The sequence below is a fragment of the Colletotrichum spaethianum genome (assembly GCF_022836535.1).
Source record: "Colletotrichum spaethianum MAFF 239500 DNA, contig15, whole genome shotgun sequence".
Classification (NCBI taxonomy): domain Eukaryota; kingdom Fungi; phylum Ascomycota; class Sordariomycetes; order Glomerellales; family Glomerellaceae; genus Colletotrichum; species Colletotrichum spaethianum.
The window spans coordinates 682,279-701,709 of record NW_026054785.1 but is presented as its reverse complement, the minus strand read 5'-3'; the positions used below and the strand labels follow the sequence as shown (position 1 = coordinate 701,709).

Sequence of the window (19,431 nt, the reverse complement as noted above, 5' to 3'; positions counted from 1 at the left end):
GCGTCACCGCCGCCCTCTTCAACACTCGATGCAATGCCACTTGACTCCATAGTTTCGTCTTGATGAAGTTTATGTGCTGTTGTCCGCCTCGTAGGTGAAGACATGACGCTCGTCGTTCTCAGATCTGTATCTTTCGATCGCGATGTGAAGTCAAAGCACAGACCACCTCTCGGCCTCAAACAACAACATGGAACCGAACGAAATGGATGGTAAGGCACACCGCTGCGTTCACGTCATAAAACAAAGGAACCACCAGTAAAATTAGAGTTTGGAAAGAAAGACTCATTTTTCATCTGGGATTCTCACAACATACCATGAGCTCTCGCCATCCGTTTGATAACCTAAACGGCAATCATCAAAAAGTTGAAACATGTCACAGATGACAAAAGATGTGGACGATCTGGGAATCGAACCCAGGACCTACCGCATGCTAAGCGGTCATTATACCACTAAACCAATCGCCCGTTGTTGAAAGGCACATTTACAAAATGTCCTATGTACCGCAACGAACTGGTGCAAGCGGCGACGACGAGGACGCACCGGGGCACTCTCCGACCAGCGAAATGAGCAGACCCTCTCCCTCTCCTGGGACAGGCGGACGGTGACATGCCTCAGCCGGGGCGAGTCACATGAAAACATGCTGCGCGGCATCATCCCCAACGAGATGCCGCAGTCTTGAGAGGTTCTGCTGCATTTCAATGCCTGCATTACGCGACTACCTTTCGAGCATACCGCCTCAATGGGCTCGATTACGATCTGGCAACCATCCCCAGCCTTACGTGCGCTAGAATTGCGAGCCTGACGAGCGCCGGCGTCATCCCCGGACGGTATGGAAGACTAGGGCGGCGGGTCACTTAAGATAGGGCACACGAAACGCGTCGGACCGCGAGCTCGTCACGTCGGTTGAGTGAGCTATCGTGGCGTACACAGGTGACGTTCCAGCCGTGGGTGATTGAGATCATAGGTTAGGACGCTCATGTCACAGAGCCGTAGCGCACGCTCTTCACTACTTCTGTATCTCATGTCCTCGTCTATTAGCCCATCTCCGTCGTGTCATCATCGCATCCGAATAATCACTCATCACATCGTCACAAATTCATCCGCACAAATCTCCGTGAATGCAATGCAATTACTTCTCTAAGCACAAGACGCCTCGCCAAGGTTCCCTCCCAAAATGCCGTGGTATACTTTTTTCTCTTCATCTTCATCTTCTTTTCGCCTGTCCTTTTCTTCGAAAAATCGCCTCATCTGGAAGTAATGGTTGTTCGTCTAGGGATACCTTGGAGAGAGAAGGTGAGGGAAAACAAGAGACTTTTGAGGGAACAGGATCGGTTGGTTGTGTTGTTGAAGTGATATCAATTCCCATAATAATCAGAAGCCAGAGAACCCCATTTTTTGCAGTAAAACCACCATCATTACAAGCAAGCCCGTTGGACATGAATCATCTTTGATTGTGTGTTGTTGTTGGTGACTTATTGCGAGTAGAAGGGGGTGGTTGAACCGGACCGAAACACCGTGAACGGCGGCGCGGGGGAGATGGGTAGTGAACAGGATGAAGGCTTTCGTGGAATGGGTCTCTCGACTCACTCCAGTGAATACCAACACAATCTTCTCTCCGGTCCCCCCCAAAATCATCTTTTTTCCCCCTTCCAATGACCAGCCCATTGTGTGCCATCAGCAAATGAAGAATTTCCCTTATGAACCGCCCACGCCAATCTAATGAGGAAACGCGAGGAAGAGGACAGAAATGCGCAAGAAATCACCCTCCGGGTCTTTTGCCACGTCAGACTACCGCGGGGGATGGTGGTGGTGGCGGCGCGGCGGCCAACGGGGAATAAAGCCCTCCTCGCTCCTCCTCCTCCATACCCCTGCAGCAACCACAGTAACAATCGAAGGGGACTTGTCGGCCACGTTTAGTAGCCGAAGGCCTCGAGGGCCTGCGCCGTCTTCTGGTCGACCTTGGCGTTCTTCTTCGCGTCGGTGAGCTGGCGCTGAGCGACCTTCTTGCGCTCGTAGTAGGCGGCACCCTTCGCCTTGCGGCGCTCCTCGAGTCTGGGCATGTCAGTACAACGATCACGGGGGAGGGGCGGTGGGCAAGTCCATCGGGGGGAACCAACCTGGCAACGACATCCTGGTACTTCCAGCCGACCTCGTGGGACAGACGGCCAACGGTGCAGTACTTGCGGCCGGGCTGCAATCTCAGGACACGGAGGGCCTGGGGAACGACCATCTTCTTCTGGGTGTCGTAGGGAGGGGGGACACCCTCGAAGACCTTGAGGCGCTCAAGGGCGGCGGCACCGCGAGCGGTCTTGTGGGGGATCATGCCACGGACGGTCTTGTAGAAGATTCTCGACGGGGCGCGGAAGTGGAAGGGACCTATTTCGTCAGGTCAGACATTTGAATGTCCTCGAGTTGATATCTCATCTAGGAGACAGAGCAGAGCCCGGATTTATATGTATGTGTGTTGGCTTACCACCGCGAGTCGGGTTGTAACGGGTCATCTTGCGCAGGTAGGCGTGGTACTTGACTATAGTCATTCATCAGTATTGGTTCGTTCGGTTCGGTTGTGCACCCTGTTTGTTTCTCGACGATGTGTTCCTCCTCTTGAATGACAGGGTGCAATGGTTGTGGATTGGGATTCGACATACGCTTGGCACGGAAGAACTCGCCAGAGATGTTGAGGGCCTCGGTGCGGACAACGACGATCTTCTGGCCGTTGAGAAGCTGCTTGGCCACGATGGAGGCGAGACGGCCAAGGAGATGGCCCTTGCCGTCAATGACGACCTGTGTAGAGCATTGGAGTCAGCGATCTGCGTTTCCCTCATGGTTCCGCGGTCGGCGATGAGGAAGTGATTCGAGCGTTGCAGCAGGCGGACGAGTAGGAACAGCGACGGCGACAGGCAGGACACAGTCGCAGCTCAGCTATCTTGGTCCATCGCGCATCGAACGTTCTCGCTCGACCGCTCGCACACAAAAGACACCGATATCGAAATCCATCGTCGTCGAGTGCCGCGATCCCTCGAATCGTCCAACGGAATGCAGAGTGCAAACTCACCACCGGCTCGAAAGACGACATCGTTCCTGTTCCTTGAAATCTGAAAAGAAGGAAAAGGGTGAGGGGGATTCAAATCTCTGGGCGAAGGTCGGGTGCCTCTGTAGAGATCTGGTGTGCTGCCGTTGGGGTTAGTATTGTCGGAGGGTGAGTTTTGCAAGAGGCCGTCGCGACAATCTTGAAATTCGGGGGGGCACACTGGGCTGGGTTTCCGGGCGAGAAATTTACACCACGCACACACAAAACCCCCCAATGGCACGGCAGGAACGACAAGTGCGCTAGCCGTATTGGGCAAAGCGCTTTCCGCCGCAAGCGAGGGTTCTAGGTGGGGCCTCAGGCAACTTAGGGCTGGAAAGACCTACCAGAGAAGCTCCTTCCCTCTGTCACCTCGCCTCTGCACCACCCCCTTCGCTGCGTTGGCATTCACCTTGCTGACTCACCCATTCTCTCGTCCCGGTCTGCATCAACGGTTGGTGGCGGGGCTCCAAGTCGGCATTGCGGCCGGCCAGATCCCGATGGTTCTCACCTTGATTGTCACCGAGTACCGCAATCGACACGAAAATTCACAATCACAGGAAATGGGTTTGGTGACTAAGCAGACGACGTCAAGCTCCGCTCCTCGACGCCAAACCGGGATTATCCCCACGACCCGGCCTCGTCGTCAACGTCACGCTGCAGCCCTGCTTCCGACGTCGACTGACGACGACGCGATTCCAAGGCACCACGGATACATCATGTGCTCAATGCTTGAAGCGGTAATCCCAGAAACTCGGGCTGTTTTTTGACCATTATTGTCTACGGCGTCTTATCGCCTCATTGTGTGTCTCGGCCTCTGGATCCTGGCCACTACTCTGCTTCTGTGCAGTGACTCTACTGGACAACCCTCCCTGTCCTATCGTAGCAAACACAGCATCCTGCCCTGAATTCCATACTCAACGCGTCCGCTCTCTGCGGCATGGCTCTAGATGCGACTTTCGCTGTGATTAAATGCAATTCGGCTGAAAAACCTCCGCACATGCTCATCTAGAAAAGAAGTCGGCCGTTCCTAGTAAATAAACGTATGGTAGAAACCATGGGCACTCTCGATGCCGGCTGTTTCCTTAGTTGTTCAGTCGTGCATCGAGACGCCTCAGCACGTCCTGCACGTCTTGGACCAGAGCCTTCCTCTTGGCTCTGGCTTCCGGGTCCCCTTCCGTCTCAACCTCGTCAAGCTTCAAGAGCACGTGCTGCATCGTCGTCTCGGACAGCTTGCGGTGCTCGTCAACCCTCTTCTTGGAATCCGTCGGCGGCGAGGCAATGTAGTCCTCGCAGGGCTTGCGCAGGTCCGCGTTGAACTTGGCAGCAATAGCTTCAAGCTTGGCATGGGGACCGGTAGCCTGGTTGTTTGGGGACGATGGTCGCTGGCCGTCCTGCCCGGGCACACCGAGATTTGAGGCGCTGTCCCGCGGGCTCGTGTTGTTGCTGCGCTTCTTGGACTTGCGGCCCTTCTTCTTGCCGCGGCGCTTCTTCCCGTCATCGGTGCCACCGGTGCTGCCCACGGCGCTGGCGCCATCGCCGCCCACGACGACCATCTCCTCGTCCGAGTCGTCGCTGCTCTCGGCGTCAACTTCACCGTCCGGCAGCACCACCATGACCTCGCTGTTGTTCTTGACTCCATAGTCCCGGACTGGAGCAGCGGGCTCCTTGAGCTGTCGGCCCTTGTAGAGGAGCTTGGTACGGCGCAGGCGGCGGTCCGACAGCTCCAGCATGACTCCGACGCGGTCTCGGACGTCGCGAACCCGCAGCTTGCCGTCGCCAATGGCATACGCGGGGAAATGGGCGGGGTAGGTAACGCCCTTGTTCTTAATGAGCAGCACATCGTCTTCGGGGACGCTGCCGCGGGATCGGGGTTGGTGGGCGTATGTTCTCGTGGGGACCGAGCCTCCTAGAGGCGAAGTCTGGAGGTCTTCGGTGGTGATGTAGCTGAAGTCCTCATCGGTGACATCGGGCACGCCGCTCAAGGTGGACGAGTAGGGGGATATTTGGTCCCGATTCGTGGACCAGCCGTATCGAGACATGGCAAATGGCACAGCGAGGAGGATACAGCCGATGGTGGTGTAGAGGATGAGATTCGGATCGATGCCGGTATTGTCGGAGACGTATTCGGAGGAGTCAGCGATGACTTTGGCCAGGCTGGCGATGGATTTGTCGAGGTAGACCTGGAGAGTGGTGGGCAATAGTGCGGTGATGTTGGAAAGGGCACCAGAAGATGCCAGAAGCGGCTGACTGGAAGCCACCTTGGCGGAAGTAGGCGGTCCTTAAAGCTAAGGACGCTGTACCGGGGAAAGAAAAAAGTGGGATGGAGAGGGAAGGGGAAGGTGGAGGAGGAGGAAGTGAGGCAAAGTCGACGACGATGGCAGCGGTTCGTATCGTGCGTCACGGGCGGTGGTTTGGCGGGATGGGGGGTGATCGTGGGGATACCCTCGTCTGTGTTTTTTTTCCCGACTCGCGGGGTTCGAAGATCAGGCCGTTTTGCAGCAACGCAACGACGCACAGCGCAAGCTCTGCCTCGGGCCTTGGAAGGCTCAAGTTGACTGATGCAGTAAAGCGGGTTTGGATACAGGTATGGCGCCGGACGAGACTGGCGTCGACGATCACCGGCCTGGGTCAAGGATCCAGGTGGTGGCTCGGGTGAGGCTTTCGAAGCAGGACTGGAAAGAATGGCAAATACGCTGTCAGCTTCGGGCGAAGTGAGGGTGAGCAGGCGGCGGGCAGGCAGGGGTGCGGTGGTGCGCGTGTGTGGTGGACAGAGCTGGAGCTGCAGAAACGAGAGGTGGCCCTATGGAACGGGAGTCGGAAAGATGACGGCAGAAAGTCGGGGACGATGGCACGTCGTGAGTGGTCACTGGTAGTGAGGTGTGCACTGGTGGTGGTGAAGAGAACGAGTGGATGTGGGATGTGGAGGGGAGGTTCTAGAAAACTGGGAAAGGTTGCTCAGCGAATGACGGGGGCGTTGCGGAGGGAGGAGCCGTGGTCATTTGGCCGGGCCGATGAACGGCGTCTAGTGTATTGGAATGTGTGGCCTTGATGCGACTCGGAGGAACGTACCTTGGTCAGCGCCGTACTATCCGGGTGCGTTTGACAGGCCAGAAATTTTTGCAAAGCAATTAGGTGAGAACAACAGAAATCGATTCGAGGTTTTTGTTCCGGTGAATCTTGATATAAGAGGGCAGGACGAGCTGGTTGAAGGTCCCTTGGTGTTTGCGTATTCTTAGGTAATTTTCAGCATATATTTTCTCACATGATACGACGGCGACTCAGGAAGCCAGCGTGGCAAACGGCAGTAGGAACCGGGCTCCGGGTCGCTTGCAACTGCGAGGCGTTTCCTGTACACTCCATGGTTAGGCGAGCAACCGAGGCGGCTGAAAGCATAGAAACATGGTATACTTGATATGACATTCAATGGTTGCAGGCGCAGGGGTTACTGATTCGGAACCCAACCCAGCTGCGGCCTGCATCGTGAACCTTACGACGTGCGCTGCGCTGTATGGGTGCCCGAGGACCCGGTCAGGCGCTAGGCGCGGGTATCTGTGAGTGATTCGGAAAGATCGGGCCCTCTCCATATCGTGCAGCGTCAATGTTCAGTTACCGAGTCCTTAGCATCAACTACAATACTTCGGTCGATGGATGAATTGAGGCGGATCCCGCGATCTCGGTGAGTGTACTAGGTACCTAGGTATGTAAGGTGCACTCCTGTTCCAGGGTCCTCTTATCTTATCGTTGTCTGATGGCTTATGTCATCTCATCCAAGCTCCGAGAAGCAAACCACCAAGGCACAAGGTGTTGCCTGAACATAACAGAGGTACGCAAGAGCTCTCGTTTAATGTGTAACGTGCCATCTCTTGCGCTTTAGACGGCAATGCATATTCTGGCGGGTTGGAGTGCATTCTTCCAGAGCTGAGAAACAGCAGTCGTATGCTAAATAAACAGTTGCTTGCTTCTAGGCGTGCCACGAGCTTAGCTCAGCTCAGCTCACTCGCCTCGGTCTCTGTACACGGAGCGGCCCTTACCAAGCCCCCGGCAGCCACCGCCCATCTTATAAATCTGGACCCCGACCTGCAGCCCAGGCGAGTTAGACCCCTTCATACCTACTGCCGCGGCAGGGCCCCTCCACCCCGTCCCAGAAAAGTTGTCCATTTGCAATTCTCGATTGCATCATCCACTCGGCCGAATTCGTTCACCTCAGTTTCCCCCTCCAACACCACAAGTCCAGTCCCCGTCCCGCGCGCGCGCAAAGTTCCAGTCGTGCAACGCTTTGAAATCCCCTGCGGTTGCGACACACACACACACACACACACACATACACGCTCGCTCCCACTGACAAATACCCCCACTTCCTTACTCACGCACGCCGGCGCCCCTCCCCCATCCACCCGTATTTATATCATCACCACCCCTCCACCCCTCTGCATCCCCTCCCCTTCCTCGAAATGGCATCCCTATTCAGACGCCTCTTTTCCACCGCTCAGACATCACCAGCAAACATGGCCGCCACCAAGCAGAAAGTCCAGCAGCTCATCGACGACAACAAGGTCGTCGTCTTCTCCAAGTCGTACTGCCCCTACTGCCGCCAGACAAAGTCCCTCCTCGACGAGCTCAACACCGACTACACCGTCCTCGAGCTCGACCAGATTGGTGAGTCTTCTTTTGTTGACGCAGCACCCCCTTTCGTCAAGATCTCCTGCATCCCCTCCCCCTTGCGCAAGTCAGATCACCTGCTAACTGGCCCGCAGACGACGGCAGCGCCATCCAGGACGCCCTCCAGGAGATCACTGGCCAGCGCACCGTCCCCAACTCCTTCATCGCCCAGCAGCACATTGGCGGCAACTCGGACCTGCAGAACCTGCTCAAGGGCGGCAAGCTCGAGAACATTCTCAAGGAGGCCGGCGCCCTCAAGGCGTAAGGCAACACTTCCGTCCTTGTTGTTTTGATGGGATAGAAAGGGTTCGCACAGCAGACACAGAAGGCTGACGGGGCGCAACTCGATCATAAAGGCCGTCCAAGCTGTAGCTCAACATGCTGTAGCCCGTGTTTGATAGACAGAGAAAGAGAGTGTGTCACCGTCGAGATACCACCGGGTCATGGGACGGGATACAGACTAGCGCTTAGAAGCGTCTCCAACACGAACGAATGATAAAACAAAGATGCTGCCCAGGTCCCTTGTGAAGAACTTTTTTTTTTCCATTTATTGTACATGTGAGTTGTGACTTTTACAAATTTTATACATCAGTGGCGCTCTACACGACCTGCGTCGCGACGGTGCCGACGGGTCTCTCGACAAACTCCATGACGCCGTCAATGATGCTGTGCCGCGCCGCTTCGGACGCGACCTTGCTGCCGGCCAGCCAATTGAGCCACAGCAGCCTCGACACACGCTCGTCCTGCACCTTGCCGACGGTCTGTCTGCCCGAGCTCTTGCCGTCGTCAAAGAGGACCTCGAGAGCGCCCTTCTCGTCGCGGCACAGCAGCAGCTCCTTCTCCTTCTGGACCTTGCCCCTGCTGAACAGCCTCTTGAACTCCTTCATTGCCTCGCCAAACGCCTCGTCGCCGTAGGCCTCCTTGTCGGTCGCCGACCGCGCCGTGATGGCCCGCACGAAGCCGTCGCGCAGGTGGGGGAAGTCGGTGTCGCGGACGGGCACGATGCGGAACGCGCTGCGGCAGCCGACCTCCTGCAGGAGCGCCGACCACGTCTCCTCGCCCTCGGCGGGGTCCAGCAGCTTCGCCTTGAGGCTGTCGCGCTCCGAGGGCACGAGGGTCGTGGCGATGGGGTTGATCTTCTTGGTGAGGTAGTGCTGCAGCCTGGCGACGTCGGCCGTGGCGACGTAGTAGCCGACCATGTACACCTGGATGCTCAGGAAGCTGACGGTGCGGATGCCGAGGCCGACGAGGGTGTACTCGACGCCGTCCGAGTCCATGACGGAGGCGGCGATGGGGGCGGCCGGGTCGCGGTGGGGCTGGCTGAGGGAGAGGTCGATGGTCCGGGGGAAGCTGGGCACCGTCTTGTTGCCCGTGGGCACGAGCTCCCTGCCCTCCTCGTCATGGATGACGACCTTGCGCTTGCTGCCGGCCTCGGTCGTGAAGGTCTCGGTCGGTACCGACGAGTCGAGCTGGAACCCGGTGCGGTGGTTGTCGTCGCTCGGGCTGCTGCCGCCGTCGCCGTCAGAGTCGCCGTTCTTGAGGGCCTTGCGCTTCTTCTCGGCGGCGAGCGCCTTGCGCAGCTTGTTGGCCGTGTACACAAAGGAGATGATGCCCGCGAGGGCGCCGGCCGCGAGGAAATAGGTGCGGTCGCGGTCGTAGTTGGAGCGGGCCTCGCTGAGCTGGTTGACGTTGAGCTTCTCAACGGGGCGGGATGACGAGGTGCGCTGGCGAGAGAAGAGGGTGCGTCGCGAGGTTCGGACGGCGGGCTGCGGCAGACCCCTGGGCAGAGCCCGGAGAGTGCGTGGACGGAACATTGGGGGGGCTAAGGGCGACAGGGCGTGGAGTTTGCGTGTCGTCGAGGTGGTTGCGGCTGCGGTAGTGTTGGTGGTGAATTTCGGGTGGAGGAAGATGGAGGAGTGGGCTGATGGCTGATGGATCGGGAATTCTTCAGACGGCGCGTGGGATGCTCGGGCGGGGACAGCCGTCGGTCGATCCGTCCAGTGACGGGCTTAGTTATTTGAAGTTCGGTGCCGGTCGGGTACGACGATTCAATTATCTGGTCATGTGGCAGGGTATTTGGGCTCGTTGGTGCTGCAAGGCACAGACTGGCCAGCTGCGAGGGAAGTCTGATCGTCGAAAAGCTCGTAATGTACAGACCAACCCATTGAGGCTGAGAAGTGTCAGTGGTGCAGATGACATGGGGAAGCTGCAAATTGGAGCTCCCTCGGCCTGATGGCACAATGTCAATGCACCCCCCCTCCCCCGTTAAAAAGCACTGGAGCACGTCAACGAGCAGTGAGTGGTTCGGCGCATGGGCCCAGAGCCTCCAAAATGACGTCTCGACAGCCGTCTGTCACGTGCCGATCGGCTTCTTCCGCTCCGTCGCGAATACGTACCCTTTTACATGGTCCGTGCAGTATACGGTATGACTCCGCCTCACCTCAGATCTTAAGTTTGAAGGCCCCTGGACATCTGGAGACGACGGGACTGGGCCGCTGCAACTGCATCGAGCTGCTGCGAGACTCCCAACGGCTATGCTGATTTGCTGCATCTTACGGTGCCGGACTAACCTAAAAATGGACCGATGCCTCTCCCTTGTCTTTTCATCCATCTCTCGAGGCCCGTGCGAGCGGCCCGTAGGAAGTGCCCGAAGCTGGATCGAATGCAATAGCGAGGATGCGAGCTTGGCGCTTGTCGATGCTCCCTTGTAACTGTCTGGATGCATCCAAGTCGTCAGCGAGGGATCTAGAACCAGCAACCACACCCTCTGCAGTCCCAAGCTGTTCAGGCTTGACGACGAGCATCTGTCATGGGTGATTCGCAGTGGATGCTGCTAACAACATTTACCCCTCCATTACCGAGAGACAATCGACAGAAGGGCGCCATGCCTGTGATCCCAGAGAGAGAGAGATGGACGAAGGTGAGTGGTCAGTCATCCGTGGCCGTCTAAGCGCCCACGCGTGATGGCGTCCCAGGATCATGGGGGGTATCACCCTGGGCCGCAAGCCACCGCTCGCTCACACGCATTGCTTGGGTCGTTGTGATGGGTGCGTCTTGTGTGCAGACGTCGACCGTCACCCCGGATCACCTCGCATATGGCCTGGATCACAGCAGTAAGACGATTGCGCGTTGTGCTGTGGACCGCATATCTCTTCAAGGTGGCTTCCCCGTCTCCTCCAACCGGGAGAAGCGAATTCAATGTCAACTACACCCAACAAAACGTCGTCCATGCCCGTCCCAATGACGAATGAGGTGAGACCGAGCCCGATGATCGACCTCCGCCGTCTTACCTCCCGCAGACTGCCCACGTTTGTAGCAAGGATGCCATCCTTGACATTACTGGATCTTTTCCTTTCCTCAACTCAATCGCCCTTTCCACCGTGCGTGTGTCTCTGGTGATTGGCCTCGGAAGCCCGTGAGTATCTCAAGGTTACCACCCACCTACGTAGGCAGCTGCCCGCTTAGTTGGACAAGGTGACTGCGGCTGCGGCTGTGCGGGACATGGTCTCGCACCCTCACTCTCTCTATCGGCATGTCGTTGAGTAAGAAGCAGACCGAAAGCCAAAACAAATATAACAACACGAAGAAAAAAAAGCATGGATGCCTCTCGAAGGCGGCTTGGCATTCTGTCAGTGCTGCAGCGCACGCTACGCCGATGACCAGCACACCGAAGACGCGAAGCGGCGCTCGTAACCGCCGACCACCGACGTCCGACGTCGTCCTTCTGGCACGCGGGACATGCCGTTGGCTCGAGAGTGAATGAACAAGTGGTCTTGCACCGTCATGCCATTGAAGGGGCTTGAGATGTGAGACATGGGTGCCCCGGAATAGGGTTGACAAGCTGGACCGGGATGGCGGGAATGAAACGGTATCAAGTCTAAGGTGAGCCAGCCATCACGAACGGGTCCAGCATCCCTGGCAAAGGTTCAAGGAGAGACTGTTATGCGATCTGGAAAGGCGGGCCACGAAACAGAGTGGACGGAGGGTTGAAGTGACGTCTAAGCTATCTGGACGCGGACCGCATGATAGTCGAGCATCCGAGCCCCTGACATCCCGTCTCGTAAGGCAGAAGTATTTCTCGAGGCCGTCATCAGCCTCCCTCTTGGGCCAAGTCTCGAACGATTGGGGAAAGGAGACGAGGTAGTGTGTCTGTGCCCAGGACGCAGAAGAGCGTCCTGAAGCAGTTGGGGCAGCGATGTCCAAGCGCGCGGAGGGAGACGGGTATGAAGCGCAGTCCTCGGTCCCCGAGAAGCGAAGAGGCGAAGGCAGCAGTCCTGCACTGATTTGTCGCTCTTGATGAGACGATCCCTTTTCCGTCCACACGAGGCCAACGGATTAAGGTTGAGTTGGCGGCCCTCCGGCAGCGCGCAAAAGGACGTCGCCGCCGGATGCTGACGGGGAACCTCTGTAGATGTTCAACGATGTTGCCCGCCTAGGCCCCATGTTTATATGTCCCGACGACTCGACTGGCGTCACCACACCCTTGGCCATCTCCATCCAGGACCGGGTATCTCTGCGAAGAGAGAGGGACAAACGAGGCATGCCGCGGGGGAGGACAAAGGGGATGTCAAAGGAACGCAGCAATTCGAGGCCGAGTCTCGCAACCCTTTGAATAGCCGAAACTTTAATGAAAGAGACTGGGTATACATGCCAAAGACAGACATACTAGGTCGCTTGTGAGTAGCGCCAGGTACAAGCGCCGGCGGCTTTCACATTGCTGCCACTTGCGGTGCGGGTTCGCAATGGAATTTGTCGAGTTTATCGGTTTTCGGCGTGGAACAATTTCGAGGTACGGACATGCCATGCCGCAGTGTAAACTACGTCCGTGTGGTTCAGCCAGAGTACCCGTTGGTCCCCCAAAACAACGACGTTGTCTCGTCGCCTGCGTGTCCGGTGTAAGTGGAGGACGGGTACTCTTTTGCGCGCCACAGCGGCCCAAGATACTTGGGGGCGCTGTGGGACGTTTCTTCAGGGGCGCATGCCCTCCGCCAAACGGTGCCTCCCCGCCCGCCCCCGACATGCTCCTTTACAGAAGTGACTTGCGCATTAACCGGCATTGCACTTCCAACGCGGCTGAGGGATGCGGCCCCACGCTCCACGTCGGGGAAACCGTCTCGTCTGTGTCGTCTCTCGTCTCGATGGCTGGTTTCGAGCCTGGTGTTTTGACCAGCCGAGTCTTGCTGCGAGCAACCGAAAAAGAAGACGACTGAGCGCAATAGTCTTTTGTCTTCTTTCTGGGATTGAGAAGGCATCAATCAATAGACGGATCGAAAGGGAAGTCTTATCGTATCGCCTCGCCCCGTCTCGTCTCTCGTGCTTTGAAAAACTCAGGGCCCTTGCTCGAGCCCGTCTGTGTAGTGTAGGTGGGTGTGGAATGGAGAGACGTACCAAGGTACATCGCTTATGTAAGGCAGGGAGTTGGTGAGCAAGTATCTTCGCGTACTGCCTTGGCGCTGGGAGTACATTTGGCTGGGCGCACCTCCGGTCCTTCCCCTCGGATCTTTGTCCCGTCTCTTCCTTCCCCTCTTCACTCGTCCCGGCGCGGCTTGTCGGCCCTCGCACCTCGTCGATTCGTACGGGTACACCTCCTTGTCGACCTCGACACACTCTCAGCATCGCGGCCTGGTTTCTGCTCTTCATCTTCTTTCTTTCTTCCTGCCGGATTCCATCATTCTCTGCTCGGACTCTGCAATCAAATCAAACATCAGCAGAAAGGACGGCCGCAATGAGTAAATAGAAAAAAAGAAAAGAAAAGAAAAAAAGGGAAAAAAGAGGAGAACGGAGCTGCGGATGAAGTCACGCGTCCACCTTATTTCACAACAGCCTTACCTCATGACGCCTCACAAGTAGACTAGAGGTACCGCGCTCGTTGGTTAGTCGACATCAGCGCCCTGATCAACAGCGACTTGCCTCGAATCTCGTGCTGTCGCGTCGCATCGCATCGCATCGCACCGCACCGCAGCACATCGCAGGACATCGCAGATTGCCCTCCGCCTCCGCCTCTGCCTCTGCCCAACAAACGGCTTGCGGCAAGCCAAGCAACAGCGACTCAAACACAGCAGTGCCGCTTCCAACTGGTCCTCCTCCGTGACCTCCAAGCCTTCAACCTTCCAAGCCGCCTTCACACTCCAGGTCAGTCAGTCCACTCCTTCAGCGTCCCCTTGTTTCCACTTCCAGCCCAGCCCACCTACCTAGCCCAGCCCAAGAGGTGTCACCTCCCCGTCCCTGATCCCTCATCCGTCCCTCTCTCTCTCTCTCTCTCTCCACCAAAAAGAGGCCCCCATGCACGCCGCCTGGAACCACAACCAAGACCGCTGCCACCACCAAAACACTGTACCCCCTCCCCTTCGCCCTCCAACCCGGCCTTAGCCTCACCCCGTTCGTCATTCCCCGTTTGTTGGTGTTGGCCGCTGCTGGGTGCCCCCCTTTGCTCACCTTCGTCAGACTACCTGCTGCGACGCCACACGCAAAAGAGAAAGAGAGACAGTGCTGCAAAAACCTGAATCATTTGCAACCGCAACCCACGCCCATCACACGCCGCCCAACGATCCTGGCTGGCCTGCGCGACGCGAACCAACAATCCGTCGTCTCTCATCCTCTCCCTGATCTCATTTTCCTCCTCGAATGAAACTTCGGACCAGACTCTTCCATCTCTAAAATACAGTCTCGTCCATGCCCTCTCCCGCCCGACTATAATCACCCTCTCTCTCTCTCTCTCTCTCTCTCTCTCTCTCTCTCTGTCTTTCTCTCCCTGCTTGACGACTTGCTTCTGCCGCTGCCTCGCCTCGCCTCGCTTCGCCTCGCCCCGTCTTCCTGTCGTCGACTTGGCGCTCCGTCTGTCGCACAAAAACCTCCCGCGCCCTGCCCTGCACCACCAAAGCCACAGCACGGGTACTTTCTGTACAGAGGCTGTACTTCCACCCTCCGCCCGCCACCCTGTGCTAGGGCAGTCATCGACCCCTCGAGGTACCTTGCTTGCTTTTACCGACCACCGGGCCCAGTGTCAGCACCCGCGCCAGCGTCAGCGCCCTCCTTGTCCCGTTCCTCCCCCTCCCCTCCTCCACTGTCGGAGCCTCTCCATTTCCATCTTCCGTGGGTCAGGCGTCACTGTCAGTAGTATTCAGCGTACCGTCGGCCTCGTGGCACTGGTTCGCCTTTTCCCAACCCTCGTTCTGGTGACAAATCCCCACCATTCACCCTGTCGACCTAACGAGAACCCGACCAACATTCACACTCAAACAACAACACACCGCGATACCTCGAGAACCCCTTCCGCTCGCCATCGCTGCCGTCCGAAACGCCCATTCTCCGACCGGGGATTCGACTCCCCTTTCCCCCCTTCCCTTGAACCGAACAACCGCGAATCTCTCGACTCGCCGACCGTTTAGTTTGTTCGCTCTCCCACACATCGTCGTCCGTCATGAGGCCCGCCGCCCCCTCGATAGAGATCATGGCTGCTCAGTCAGTCACGCCCGATTCTCGCTCCTCGTCTTCTACAAACTCGCCTCTCCCTGCCGACAACGAGGAGTCAGACTTCTTCATCGCCGGCAACGACTCGCAGTCATCTCTCGGCGTTCCCAACATCGAGGACATGCAGGTCAACGATGACCCGTGCCAACCCGCCGTCAACCGGCTGCCCAGCGAGATTCTCATCTCCATCTTTGCCAAGCTCAACAACACATCCGACCTTTTTCACTGCATGCTGACGTGCAAGCGCTGGGCAAAGAACTCGGTCGACCTTTTGTGGCATCGTCCTGCCTGCACCAACTGGAGAAACCACTCGTCCATATGCCAGACGCTGCAGCTTCCCACTCCCTTCTTTGCCTACCGCGACTTCATCAAGCGCCTCAACCTAGCCGCCACCCCTCTCGCTGATAAGATCAGCGATGGCAGCGTCATGCCTCTCGCCGTCTGCACCCGCGTCGAGCGGCTTACCCTGACACACTGCCGGAACCTTACGGACCAGGGCTTGACGAAGCTCGTGGAGAATAGCTCCTCCCTTTTGGCACTCGACATATCGGGCGACGAGAACATCACAGACGTCTCCATCATGACCATCGCTCAGCACTGCAAGAGGCTGCAGGGCCTGAACATCTCCGGCTGCCGCATGATCACCAACGACAGCATGATCAAGCTTGCCGAGAACTGTCGCTACATCAAGAGGGTATGTGCTTTTGTTCCCTTTCCCCGTTGCCCCTTTTGCCTTGGGCGCCCTCTACGCAGCCCCGGCGTCTGCGCTTCGGTCTCGATAACACGCTCCTGCCCTGCGTTTTGGATTTCGGCTGACACGCTTCTTCTTCCAGCTCAAACTCAACGACTGTCATCAACTGCGAGACAATGCCATCCTTGCCTTTGCCGACAACTGTCCTAATATCCTCGAGATCGACCTGCACCAGTGTGCACACATTGGAAACGAGCCCATTACCGCCCTTATCTCCAAGGGCCAGTCCCTCCGCGAGCTCCGGCTGGCGGGCTGCGAACTCATCGACGACATGGCCTTCATGACGCTGCCCCTCGGCAAGACCTACGACCACCTCCGCATCCTCGACTTGACCTCGTGTGCCAGACTCACCGATCAGGCCGTGCAAAAGATCATCGATGCCGCTCCGCGTCTCCGCAACCTTGTTCTGGCCAAGTGTCGCAACATTACCGACGTCGCTGTCAATGCCATTGCGAAGCTTGGTAAGAACCTGCACTACCTGCATCTCGGCCACTGCGGCCACATCACCGACGAGGCCGTGAAGCGGCTCGTCCAGGCATGCAATCGTATACGGTACATTGACCTGGGATGCTGCACAAACCTCACCGATGACTCCGTCACGAAACTGGCACAGCTTCCCAAGCTCAAGAGAATCGGTCTCGTCAAGTGCAGCAGCATCACCGACGAGTCCGTCTTCGCTCTCGCTCGTGCCAACCACCGCCCTCGTGCGCGCCGAGACGCAAACGGTAACATTGACGAGTACTACTCGTCCAGCCTCGAGAGAGTCCATCTGAGTTACTGCACCAACCTTACGCTCAAGGTATGTTTGCCCCGCGTTGAGAACCGATGCCCTATGCTAACATGGTACAGAGCATCATCAAGCTGTTGAACTACTGCCCTCGCCTCACCCATCTCAGTCTGACGGGAGTTACCGCCTTCCTCAGAGAAGAGTTTGGCGAGTTCTGCCGCCCTCCCCCACCTGGTACGTCCCTTCGGTCGTCGTCATTGCTTACCAAATGCTAATCACCCCTCAGAATTTACGGATCACCAGCGCGGCGTGTTTTGCGTCTTTTCCGGTGCCGGCGTTTCGAGACTCCGGGAGTATCTAAACTCCTCTGCCGAATACGAGAGCTTGCGCGACTCCCCCCCTCGGTTCCCCGGAATGCCGGGATATGGCGTCCGCCGCCCAGCCGATCCCCGTGGCTCAACCGCCGGAAATATTGAACAAGCAAACGGCGATGCCGAGGTTGACGACGCCGAGGCGCCGGAGGACGACGAATTCGAGGGTCTCGACGGCAGCGAAATGGCGGTAGATGGCCAGCCTCTGTTGGCACAGAACCTGGTCAACGGCAATGCCCAGAACGGTGTCCCTCCGCCGCCGCCGAACCATGTGCCTCCGGCCGGCGCAGTCCCCATGTTCGCGCAACCCCTGGGACAGGCCCCCCTGCTCTTCAGCCCTCTCAGCCCGGCCTTTCCTCAGGCCGCCCGCTCGCCGACCGCTAGCGGTCCGTCCAACCACCCGCCGCCCCTGGTCGTGTCAAGCCACTACTCCCCGACGAGTCCGGGACCCAGCACGTCAACGGCAAACACTCTCTCGCCCCAAGGAACAAACCTCGGCTTTCCGGCATACACGAGCAGAAGACCCGCACCCCTAGGTGCCAGCACCGCGTCGATGGAAGCTTCGATGCTCAGCCCGGCCACCCATCGCAGCCGTCCAGCAAGCATCATCTCCATGGAGGCGTCCATGCTGGGACCCGCGGATCCAGAGATGACGGAGCCGTCCACGCCGAATGGACAGCAGCAGCACTCGTAACCCGAAAAGAGTTGATTGGGCCCCCCCAAACCCTATTCAGAGAGTTGTTGGAGATTATGATACGCTGGCATGAGATACGCAACTACAATATACCCAGGAGCGCGCGGGAAACACGGGAACGAAAAGGATTGGTACAGGCAAGGTGTTGTTTGCCACTTTAACCTTGGTTGGGCCTTTTTGGCCAATGTAGCCTTTTTGGCATGGATTGTCATTGGAAGAGGAGTGACGAGTGCAGCAAAGCATGTCTTGGAGGCGTTGACGGCTCGGCTTTGGTTTTGGCCGTCTGACGGGTTTTTTTCCCTTTGGCTTCTTTCGATTCTTTACATGGCATGGGCCACTCGGCTTCGTCCTTTTTTTTTCTTTTTCTTCCATCATCTTATTGTTATGCGGCGGTAGACTTTGGGCTCTTTTTTTTCCATTCCACTCGATCGTTGACCTCGAGTCTGGTAGCAGCAAGGCAAGAGGTGGAGGTTACGGCCTCAGGGCAGCGGTATCAAATACAAACAGGCATTGATGAGGAAACCCGACTTGTGCCGGTTACAGCGTAGAGGCGATGCAAACAACCATAAGAGACTGACAATAACAACGCAATCCGACGTGATCTGTTCATGACTATCTAAGGCCTGTTAGGGCTCGCTCGTTCTACCAACCCGACGACCGTTTGCTCTCTCCTCTCGACGTGCCGTGATCCGCCGAGGAGCACAAAGCCCTTTACTCCAAACGCCTTTGCGAAGAGGGGCAGGCTAGCTAGTCTGTGCCTGGTTGGCTACGTCGAGACGCCGCTCCCTCCGAGATGTTCATGTGCCCCCCCCCAAACTACCGCATCACCAGAAACCTGCAATGGCGGGTCCCTGGTCCTGCGGAAGTGCGGCCGCCGGGTTTTGCATGACGAACCAGTGCACAATGTCCCTGGCGGCCAAGGCATCCTCCAGGCTGTCGTGGCCCTCTTTTCCCTTTTGGATCTGGCGGTCAAACATTTCGGACGTCAGCGCCTTGAGGGAGAGGCCGCCGGGCTTGCGCTTGCCCCTGGCCTCGTCCGCCGGGACCTTGTCTGGGTTCTCCCGAGGCTCGAGGCCAAGCTCGTGAAAGGAGATGAGGTCGCCGTCTTCTCCGAACGCGGCGTCGGCAGCGGCGGCCTCCTTCCGGGCCTCCTCCTCCTCCTCCGCCGCCGCCGCCGCCGCCGCCGCCTCCTCCTCCTCGCGCTTCTCCCGCTCGGCCCGGGCGACGGTGGCAAGGAGCAGGGAGTCGACGACGAGCGGGTGGATCCAGCGCAGCGAGGCGAGGTCGTTGTGCACGGCGTGGCCGACGACGACGGTGTCGGGGCCGACCCAGCGCCAGACGGCGGCGCGGACGGCGGCGAGGCCGCCCGTGATGCACGTGCCCTTGGCGCGGGCGTCGTTCATCTGCTGGCGCGAGACGCCGGACCACTTTGTGTTGTAGTGCTGCATGGCGACCTGGGGGTCGACGAGGCTGTCGAGGAGGATCTCCGAGGTGAAGTAGTCGACGAGGGTGACGCGGATGAGCTCGGACTCGCCGTCGTAGGCGGTGCCCATTTCGCAGTCGAGGGCGACGGCGTGGCGGGGCGTGCGGGACGGCGGCGGGGAGGGCGTCGCGGGACAGGAGGCGGGGAGGTCGACGAGGGCGTGGGGCGGGGTCCGGTGGTATTGGTGCCGGGTCATTAGGTCGCCC

General features: G+C 58.0%; 6 protein-coding genes and 1 non-coding gene across 7 annotated transcripts; 2 read left to right on the top strand and 5 right to left on the bottom strand.

Annotated features, from left to right (window-relative positions):
• Positions 1-392: 392 nt before the first annotated feature.
• On the bottom strand, positions 393-464 carry ColSpa_tRNA_170. Its single transcript has one exon. It is a non-coding gene; the product is annotated as a tRNA-Ala (tRNA).
• Positions 465-1,913: 1,449 nt separating this feature from the next.
• ColSpa_06447 (60S ribosomal protein L16) lies at positions 1,914-3,076 on the bottom strand (the record flags this gene model as incomplete). Its single annotated transcript, XM_049272659.1, has 5 exons — positions 1,914-2,052; positions 2,118-2,376; positions 2,474-2,527; positions 2,649-2,784; positions 3,056-3,076. The coding sequence occupies 5 exons, from the start codon at positions 3,074-3,076 to the stop codon at positions 1,914-1,916; spliced, it is 609 nt and encodes a 202-aa protein (XP_049128616.1).
• Positions 3,077-4,152: 1,076 nt separating this feature from the next.
• Positions 4,153-5,109, bottom strand: ColSpa_06446 (BAG family molecular chaperone regulator 1B; the record flags this gene model as incomplete). Its single annotated transcript, XM_049272658.1, has 1 exon — positions 4,153-5,109. The coding sequence occupies one exon, from the start codon at positions 5,107-5,109 to the stop codon at positions 4,153-4,155; it is 957 nt and encodes a 318-aa protein (XP_049128615.1).
• A 2,412-nt stretch (positions 5,110-7,521) lies between these two features.
• On the top strand, positions 7,522-7,994 carry ColSpa_06445 (glutaredoxin; the record flags this gene model as incomplete). The annotated part of the gene is made up of 2 exons (XM_049272657.1): positions 7,522-7,726; positions 7,825-7,994. 2 exons carry the CDS (start codon positions 7,522-7,524, stop codon positions 7,992-7,994), a joined length of 375 nt encoding a protein of 124 aa, XP_049128614.1.
• Positions 7,995-8,328: 334 nt separating this feature from the next.
• Positions 8,329-9,543, bottom strand: ColSpa_06444 (altered inheritance of mitochondria protein 18, mitochondrial; the record flags this gene model as incomplete). Its single annotated transcript, XM_049272656.1, has 1 exon — positions 8,329-9,543. The coding sequence occupies one exon, from the start codon at positions 9,541-9,543 to the stop codon at positions 8,329-8,331; it is 1,215 nt and encodes a 404-aa protein (XP_049128613.1).
• Positions 9,544-15,149: 5,606 nt separating this feature from the next.
• ColSpa_06443 (scyllo-inositol 2-dehydrogenase (NAD(+))) lies at positions 15,150-17,742 on the top strand (the record flags this gene model as incomplete). The annotated part of the gene is made up of 4 exons (XM_049272655.1): positions 15,150-15,893; positions 16,033-16,749; positions 16,800-16,911; positions 16,964-17,742. 4 exons carry the CDS (start codon positions 15,150-15,152, stop codon positions 17,740-17,742), a joined length of 2,352 nt encoding a protein of 783 aa, XP_049128612.1.
• An 824-nt stretch (positions 17,743-18,566) lies between these two features.
• On the bottom strand, positions 18,567-19,421 carry ColSpa_06442 (SMR domain-containing protein; the record flags this gene model as incomplete). Its single annotated transcript, XM_049272654.1, has 1 exon — positions 18,567-19,421. The coding sequence occupies one exon, from the start codon at positions 19,419-19,421 to the stop codon at positions 18,567-18,569; it is 855 nt and encodes a 284-aa protein (XP_049128611.1).
• Between the last annotated feature and the right edge of the window lie 10 nt (positions 19,422-19,431).